General features: G+C 37.9%; 1 protein-coding gene across 1 annotated transcript; it reads right to left on the bottom strand.

Moving 5' to 3' along the window:
- Positions 1-1,173: 1,173 nt before the first annotated feature.
- LOC114194603 lies at positions 1,174-9,271 on the bottom strand. Its single transcript, XM_028084939.1, has 9 exons — positions 9,094-9,271; positions 8,065-8,153; positions 7,004-7,906; positions 6,788-6,914; positions 5,620-6,408; positions 2,720-5,453; positions 2,120-2,313; positions 1,942-2,001; positions 1,174-1,761 (listed from the first exon to the last, which is right to left on the bottom strand). The coding sequence occupies exons 1-9, from the start codon at positions 9,164-9,166 to the stop codon at positions 1,385-1,387; spliced, it is 5,346 nt and encodes a 1,781-aa protein (XP_027940740.1). The 5' UTR covers positions 9,167-9,271; the 3' UTR covers positions 1,174-1,384.
- Between the last annotated feature and the right edge of the window lie 558 nt (positions 9,272-9,829).

The raw sequence follows: 9,829 nt of genomic DNA, 5'->3' as shown, positions 1-9,829 counted from the left end.
TTTTTTGGGATATCAGGTCATGTAAATCTTATTTGAATTCATAGCAAGACCCACAACTACTTGTCTTATAAATACATAAACTCCAAAAAAAACTTAGTATACTCTGTTACTGCATAACAAATCAACCACTATCAACTCAAACCACTATCAAAATATGAACTCATTCCAATTCTTTGACATGGAACACTTTGGCATTATGGTACTTGTAATGTCTTTCATTAAATAAATATTTTTTTGTTCAATTATACTTTATAAATTTCAATTAAAATACACAAATATTACTAAAATAAAATTTCAAGTTACAAGAAAACAAGAAAAATAATTAATTTCAATCAAAATTTTAGTCATTTATTTATTAGGATATTTGAAAAATATAAATTCTAACTTTATAATTAAACTTAATACCTACTATAAACTTAGTCCATTATTTTTCTCAGCAATTAATTATTGTGTTGTAATCCAATCACAAATAGTTATATTATTGATTTTTATAATATATCATACAAATATTATAATTTCAAAACTTAAATAAAGTTTCAAGTCTAAAATCTAAGAAATTTATATACTTTTAATAAAACAATAAAAACAATGTGATTTTATATTAATTTTAATATCACTTTATATTAGTTATGAAAACTCATTCTTGAAACAAGATTAATAAATATGTAAGATAATAGTCACATCATCTAATTAAGTTTAAATGAAAAATTTAAATATAAAATATAAACTATATATTTAATAAACAAAAAATAATAATTAAAATTATCTAAATTTTTGAAACTACATACAGAATATTTTATAAAAAGTTGACACAAATTTATGAAAAAGTAAATAAATTTTACTAAAAGTTGGCTATTTATAAGAAGCTTCTAGTATTTCATTTATTTACATTCAAGAATTATTCAATAGTTGTAAACTGAAACAATTTCAAACAGTGTCATGTTTTGCAGACAAAAAATCTTCCTAGAATTCATTAGTAACTTATTTTATTTAACTGGACCTATAATATTTTCGGCCTATATATTTTATTTAACTTCATGGGAAGCCAAACAAAAAATGTAATTAACTGGACCTATAATAAATGGTAAAGCAGAACTAGCATTTTCGGCCTCCATGCTTTTACTATAGTCGCGACTTTGAAAGACGCAAGAGTTGAAATCATTAGGAAACGGATTTGAAAGACGGTAATATTTAGATAAAATCATTGTCACCGCGAAGTGTCAAAACAACTCCTAACATTAGATAACAAAATTGGTTAAGCAGATCCAATAAATTCTGCTAATGTTCTGTATAAAAAAAGAACATAAAACACCTAAAACGGGAAAAACCATTTACAAAGTACGACCAAAATGTATATACATCTACCGACACAACCTCTCTTCAATTAATCTTCTACACTTTGGATCTCACCCATCATGATACGGTTACTCACAACGTTAAATCCCAAAACTGAAGGGCTCACCTTTTTCCCCTTCTTACCTTTCTTCTTTCCACCACCACCTTTAGAGGATCCTTCAGAGTAGTCAACATCCTGTGTGTCTGCATTACCTGAAGCTGTCCATGATGCACCATGTCCACCAACTTTCTTCTCATTCTTACTCTGAAAAGCTATATCCAAAACATCCGATGGTAACAACTCCTTGTAATTCAGGAACTTATCAATGAATTCATGCTCGGGATCATATGATCCAAGGTTTTCTATGAGGAGCAGTTCAGCTTCCGATCTGGATTGCTTCAAGCAAAATTCAAGGAAACTTGTATCTGCAATAATTACCATGCAACCGCACCAGAAAAATTAAGAGCTAAAACAAAATTTATGGTGATTAAAAAATAAATGTTCTATTCAAACGCAAGATTCAATCCATGGTTACAATATACAGAGCCAAATCCATGGTGTCATTTAAAATGTTCAACTCAAATAAGTCTTAACGATGGACATACCTTTTGAGCCAATAAGCCTAACACACTCATTCTCACACCAATCTCTAAAATCCGTGGCTTCTGAAAATGTAACAAATAATTTCATCTCTTAGGAAGTTTGTCAAAACACCCAGACAGGATTAGGATATTCTGCAATCGGCAAGTACAATAAACAAATAATAAAGTATCCTTGTTTTACCAGAATGCTTTGTCATGGCATCTTTTTTCAATTTCAGCATTGATTGAGAAGAGGCAGGAGATGATGCTAGAGACCGTTCAGCTTGTTTACCACTCACTGATTTCTGTTTCGTCAATAGTCCGGGGGAATTACCTTTCGAGGTTACGTTTTTTGAACCCCAGTTCCCTTGGCTAGCAAGCTGAGGGAAATCAGACCTGCTCAAAGGGACAACAAATAAATCAGCCACAGCTCATCAACTGTGCTACCAAAACTGGATTCAGTATAGACGAATATAATTTTTACAGATGCCAAAACCAAAAATTTCATAACAAGAACAAAAAACATACTTTTAATTTTCAACACCATTAATAATAGAGGGACTAAATTAGCAAATTATCTAACAAGAGAAACAAAAAACAAAATGTTTATCACATTCTTCCCGGTGTAATATTTAAGACGTAAAGATGTGTTAATTAGTTGCAGTGCTTCTGCAAACATTTCTAAACAAAAATGTGTTACAAGTCAAAGAAAGCCTATAATAAAAATAAGATTGAAAGTCTTAAGATAAAAAGTTGGAGAGTAAAATTTTCAAACGCAAATACAAAGAGATAGAGATCGTACTGCTTAGCATCTTGCTTAGATTGCTCCATTGGACCCCAGAACAAATCATCATCCCCTTTGTATTTTGATTGAGAAGCTTGGGTATTTATCTGAATTGGAGAAGCAGCTTTAGATGGAGAGGATGCAGAAACCGACCATGAAGAAGCATTACTCCGTGTAGACTGGGTAGGCTGAGATTTTGGAGGCGGAGGCACTGGGCTAACAGGAATTGCAGAAGAGGCCTTTTTCTCCTGCTCCTTTAGAATGTCCCTCAATGAAGTAGGTTTTGGAACCCTACCGGAATCAGTAGACCATGCTGGAGAAGGAGACGAGCTTGGTGGTTCTCGCTCTCCTTTCCAAAGAACAAAATCACTAAAAGAGGGTCCTGCGGGGATGACAGGCAACTCTTCCTTTTCCTGCTGTGCCAAACGGGAGTTTTTTCCCTTTTCATTGGGGCTTGAAGCTATAGGTACATCAGATGATGCAATGGGCAATGAAGCTTTAGTTGCTGAACCCTTCGATTTTGTTGACTTTTTTCGGCTTCTTTTAGTGTCTTTCGCCTCAATAAAATGGCCGTCATCCAATGATTCCGACTGTACAACTATATTATGTGAGGGCAATATACTATCTGGAATCTCAGCATCTATTTCATTAGATTTCTTTAGAACTTCTTCAGCTAATAGATCATGCAGAGGACTTTTCTTGCTCTTGACATTTTGAGAAGTTTCAGACTTAACATGATTCTCGGTATTGCGCCCTTCTTTGACACCTTCACTAGATACCTTCAAGGAGTCAGGATTGGCCACAATCCCAGCCCAAGGACTTGCTAGGGTCATTGAATTGACAGAAACAGCAACATCAGATACAAGTGTTTCAGTCTCAGCCTTCCTTTTTTCTTCCTGTTGAATTTCTAAGAAAGATTTCGCTTTGACACCTGGAGCAGGTTTCCAAGCCCGTCCGGCAGGTACCTCAGTTTTTTGTGTCAAAAGAGTAGTTGAATTGATCTCACCTGCATCAACTGCTTCAGTTATCTTTCCAGTAATAATACCAGACCAACCACCAGCTTGTTGGTGATCATCACCAGTCTCTGGGACAGCACTTCCAGTCCGAGTTCCCTTAACTCTTGTTTGTTGCATATTTGTATCATTTAACGATTCGTCAATCTTAGCTTCCCTAAAATCACTTAACTTCGCCATTTCAGTTTCCGACTGCTTTGATGGCTGCAAAGTCAAATTTTTTACCACTCCCTTTGTTTGATCAAAAGACTGAGATTTGGTTGATTTTTGCTTCTTAGATTTCTTCTCACTAGCCTTTTTAGGTTCTTGAGGTTCAATCTTTCTCATATCTCCCAGAGAAGGCTCGGATATAGTGCTGTCCTTCCCAGCATGTTGCTCTTGATGCACAATATCCAATTTGGTCTTCACCTCCGTACCAGGACCACTCACCGGTGGTGACACACTAGATACAGCTGTAGATAAGGCGATGCTGGATGCAAAAGACTCCACATTTCCAGAACTTTCCCCAGGCTTAGAAGTTGAGGTCACAACCACGGCATCAGGCCTAAAATTGCTTGGCTGCACCTGTTCCACTGACTTAGCAGCGTAATCAGAAGGAGAAAGAGATGGAATGAGTGGTTCCTCTTTGGATCTGTTCTGATCAAGCAATGCAGAACCATCAACCTGAGTTGATGATACTGGAAATGACTCCTTCTGATACTGATCAATAATTTGTTCAGTAAGATTAGGGCCCCAATTTTCTGGACGAGTATCGCCAAATAATTGGTGTCGAAGACGTATAGAAGCTTGGCTGCTTACATTAGAACTTGTATCTTGACTAACTTTAGGTGGTAGATTCAAAGAATTAGAATTATGCTCATTATGCACATTGGGGATTGCTGTCTGAGAGCTCATGGGAAAAACCTCCTGTTGTGGTTGAACTAGAGAAGGATCCACACGCAAATTACCCATCGGTAATACACCTTGCAACTGTCCATAAGATAAATTACTGAAGAGCTGGCTAGACGGTTGGTCTTGCAACACTTGAGAAAGCAGTTGTTGTTGCCGTAGTAGCTGCTGCTGCTCCTCCTGCTTCTGTTGTTGCTTCAGCAATAGGAGTTTATCAATCAAGGGGATCTGCTGTGATTGAGCAGCCGCTTGAGAATGCAGTTGCAACAAGTACTGCTGTTGCAACATATTTAATATCTGAGGATCTTGTGATAAACCTGAAGAAAGTAGCTTCTCCGCTGTCAAAGCGTTATTTGGGTTATCAGCAGCAGCTTGAGACAATAAATTGCTTAAAGACAACTGGTTTTGTGCAGGCAGCCTTTGCTGCTGAATTCCAAATGGCATTTGAGGAAAATTAGGATCATGAAGCAAATCAATTTTATTCTGTAGGGGATCCAATGCACCTTGTAAGGGATAACCAGGCCAGCCAGCAGCACCATTATTTAGACCTGCAGATGTCCTATCGGATAAACCTTGGATGATTGACATTAACTCGGAATTTTGGGATTGAGGTTGCCGAGAGTTATCACTCACTGAAGACAATAGTTTAGAATGCAAGGAGGCATCTGGGACAACATCCGGTTTTGGAGCAAACGAAGCTGCATCACGCCCTGGCCAGTATGGGTAGGGACTAGGCAAGGACCGTTGTCGTTCAAGTGCCATCCTCTTAGCAAGCAAGTAAAGATTATTTCCATTATCAACCGCTGATGGACCCATATTACCAGGATTATTTCCAACAAATCCTTGCAAACCTGAATTGAATATGTCAAAATCAATGTCAAGCCTAAACATCTCAAAACATGGTAGTGTACAAAAAAGAAAAAGATTTGAAGAGAAAAATATCAATGCAGGAAAAAATATTATAGCTTAATTATCCAAAAATGAATACCAAAACAACCAAGTATAACAGGTAAGAACCTTCTGACAATGCCAGGCCATCAAGGGGAGGACTGTTCTTGCTACCAGACATAAGTGACTCCAGAAACCTATTTTCAGCTTCGGTATCAGGATTCTGACGATGCCTAGAATCACCACGCAAAATGTCAAGCTCATTCAAACCAGTATGAGTACTCCCAAATGTACTGGAAATTTGCCGTCCAGGAATATCTGTTAAGTCATTTGGCTTTGGTGTAGAAAACCCAGGTGGAGGTCGAGCTTTAGCTCGTAAATGGGGCATGGCATCACCAAGAGACAACCATGGTGAGTCAGCTGCTGAATTTTCCAGGCGAACAGGTAAATCAATACCAAAATACCCAGCCTCAAACCATCCAATAATATCAATTCCTTTAAATGGACCTTGGATTAGACCCTTAGGATCTTTATACAAAAGGGATAACTCCTCTGGAACAGTCTGTTGAACTCTTCTGATTTCAAGTTCGCTGTCCAAAATGCCAGACAACTGCCTCTTAATAACAGGATCTTCACTAGCTTGCCACTTACCTACATCTTTGGAGTCAGATAAATAACCCAAATTATTTTCCCACTGATTATGAGGATCTTTTGGCTGGTGTGAGTTCAGATCTGTTTTTCTCAATCTAACATCACTAGTTACATCTCTACCATCGTGAAACTGGGCAGCATGGTCACCAAGTGGCATTGTTCGCCATGAAGCACCAGGATGAACAGAAGTATTTCCTTCAAATGATGAATCTTTATTACTGGAAACCTCTTCAGGCACTTTGTAAGAACCTCCATCTTCACCTCTATCTGTTCATTAAATATATTATGACAATCTAGTGGAAAGTAGAGACAGAAAATTATGCTCATGAAAAACCAGAGACCATAGGGCGGCAGATATAAGTAAGAAGAACACCATTTAATGTGATATTTGACATTGTTCACATAGTTGAAATCGAATACATAAATGGAGGGGGAATTAGTAGTTAAGTTCGTTTGAGGCCATGCAAATCGACTTATTAGACCAGTGAATCTTTTGCGTCATGGAAATATGGGTAAAAACCATACTCTGTTTAGGGTCAAATCCTCACTCTACAACTCCCTCTACAAGGGTAAGAAAAACTACAGTTCCAAAGTTACCTGCATCTAAACCTATCTAGAAGTACATAAATGTACATGCAGAGCTTACCTTGGAAAGGTCCACTTCCAGGCTTCATTCTTCTTGTGTGAGTAAAATCTGTTGACCTTCCATCTTTTGGAACCTGAGGAGCACTGCTGCTAATTATCTCCCCTTTGTCAATTCCATTCAAGACAGCCTGTTGAAACAAAAAAGCTCATCACACCAAACCACTAAAAAAGACATTTGCATTCAGTAATTAAAAAACAAACCAAAGAAACCAATTACCAGTTCCTCAGGATTTGGTGCCAGAATAGCTAGAGGCTCCAAGGGTTCATCCTGAGTAAGATTAGGTACCTGCACAAAATCATCAACTAGTTTTCTATTTGTACCCATACCAGTCACTCTGTACACATCCAGCAATTTTGTCCTGTTATATCTAAAGGGGTTCAGTTCTTCAAGTCCACTTTGAACCTTTTCCAATGTAGCTCCAGAGTATGTGCTACTCATAGAGCTAGCAAGAGAACCAGTCCGGCCATGTCCAATACTAGAAACTGGGGGTGTATTCTCCCCACGACCACGCCCATAGGAAAATGTAGACACTGGTTTGTTTGGGGTTGTATGGGAAGGATCTACCCTTGCACGGCCTTGTGAGTAGTTAGGTCTCCATGGCCGATAGTGTTCTCCCTCCTTCTCATCCTTTCCCTGACTGGAAATGTTAGTCAGACCTTTTTCCAAATGTATATCACCGTCTTTTCCAGAGTCACTCCACTTTTCACGGATGCCTTCTGGCTCCTTGTCATCAGGACCCCAGCGAGTGTTCCACTTACTTTCACGCCGCTGATCAAAGTTAGTTTCTCTGTTTCCTGAATCATTCCATCTGTGATTATCAGTTGCACCACGCCGTGCTTCAGCAAAGTTCCTTGCAGACATATTATCTGTCCACCGTTCCACTCTGCGAGAATCACCTAGGTCTTTGTCTCCATCTCTCCAACGATCCTTCCGAATGGAGGATTTGGTGTCTCTCTCCTCATCACGCCAACGATCACGACGTCCACTTTCTGAGTCAAACATGGATGGCCTAAAGACATCCTTTTTCTTATGGACATCATGCACATCCTCTCCATTTCCAGATGTCTTGACAGTCTCCGAGCGATGGCCATAAGGTGGGTTTGAGACCATGTGGTTCTCCTGAGTAGTTAGAATAGGAAAAGGAAAAAAAAAAACATTAGCAACTGAAAATTATTTCTGGAAAGTTAAGGCTGCACCTATGTCTGATTTAGAGACAATATCTAGAAATTATTCGCAGACAACGATACAAAAATATGCAGAACTAGTTAAGCACACACCACAGATCCTGTTCCAAGTTTATTCTCCCCCGGCTTTGGCAGAAGCCACTGTGGTGAGAGTGGAATGGAATTGTCAGATCCTTGGACATCTGCACAAAATGGATAAAAGCATCAATTAGTGAAAAGAAAATGAAGATTCTAACCTTTAAGTTCCAAAACTATAAAGCATGTAGTACAGAAGACTGACAAAAAATATACAACAAACACGTCTGCAGTCCTCAACCAAATACGAAGTTTAAAAAAAAATAAAAGAAATATATAATCGCGATCGAAGGGCTAAATAGGAGCAAAGTATATCAAGCAAAAGGAAACTGAATCACATGGCAGCAACATAAATCTGGAACCGTGTTTCTTTACCTATTCTGGTAAAAAAAAATTGAGGGCAGGAAGTGGAAATAATCAAGGAAAAAAATACTGTTTCAACCGTAACGAAACTAACATAATATCCATCACTGTTAACCCCAATAGCCAATTACAGCATTCACAACGACGAACTCAGACTTCAAAAACCGGCTACCTTTGCTGCAGTGTAAAGCTCCAACCTTCTAAACCACAGTTTACAAGAAAAAAGGGCACACACAAAAATAATATTGAAAAAATTCAAAAACCGAAAAAAAATCCAAATGTAGTTCACAAAATAGCAAAATAGAAAAACCCTCGGTAGTAAAAACAGAAGATTATTGAATGTCATTCCCGTTTCGGAACCATTGAAGCGGTTCGGTCATCCTACCCGAAGAAAAAATAAAAACCCTAAACTCTCACCCGCAAACGAAGTGCATTTCGGTTGTTCACAAAACTGAAAGGAAGAAAAAATGAAAAAAGAAATAAAGGTTTGGGGAAACTAGGGTTTAAAGAAGCAAGTGATAAACCACAAGTGAATAAAATAAAAGAAAAAGAGAACGCAAGCGACGAAGGAGAAGAGACAAAACAATGGAAGCTAAGACACATAAATCGCTGGATTCCAATCCAAAGCAAAAATGAAATTGGAAATGAAAGAAAGAGAGAGAGAGAAAGAGAGAGAAATGAAACCTTTGGAGATCTGCAATGGCGGTGCGACGGAGAGGTGGTGGCGAGTGTCGGAGGTGGCGCGTTGTTCAGCCATGGATGATCAGCGAGAGTTGGAAGAAACGAATGAAAAGAGCGAGTGAGCACTGTGCGAACGAAAACCCTTTGCGAGAAAAACCAAACTGGGAGGCCAAGGGGGAATATAGGTTAACCCTTTCAACACACTTCATAATGTGTGCTAGGGTGCACGATAAGACCCTGCGACCCACGCGCGCACATTAGTGCCAACCCCTGTGATTCTCGAGAAGGAAACGGCCACGCGCCTTGGACCCGTCCGTGTCCGACCCGCCGCGGGTTTTTGAAGGACGTGTATCTCACGCGCCTCTTGAATTATGAAAGATTTTTGTTGTGTTGAAAATGAAATTTCCCTCGTATTTTTTTTTTCTCATCACCACCATTGGTGCGCATTTCTCCCATGACCCGATTTTTACGAAACGACTTTCGTTTCGTTGTTCATATGGTAGATAATTTTCAAAAAAAAATTCAAAAATTATAAACTTCTTCTACTGTTATAATTTCGATTAATAAAAAACTATATTATTTTTTATTTTATTTTCTTTTCGATTAATACTTTTATTTTTTACATATTATCCTATTTAGTCAAAATGTTTATATTGTTTTACTCTATAACAAACCAAATTTTGTAACTGTTTTTTTTATACCTTTTTTTAACATTTTATATCTTTATATTTATTCTCCA

The sequence above is a fragment of the Vigna unguiculata genome, chromosome 8, assembly GCF_004118075.2.
Source record: "Vigna unguiculata cultivar IT97K-499-35 chromosome 8, ASM411807v1, whole genome shotgun sequence".
NCBI lineage: Eukaryota > Viridiplantae > Streptophyta > Magnoliopsida > Fabales > Fabaceae > Vigna > Vigna unguiculata.
Note: the sequence above shows the minus strand (reverse complement) of the source record. Positions and strands in the feature narration are given on the sequence as shown.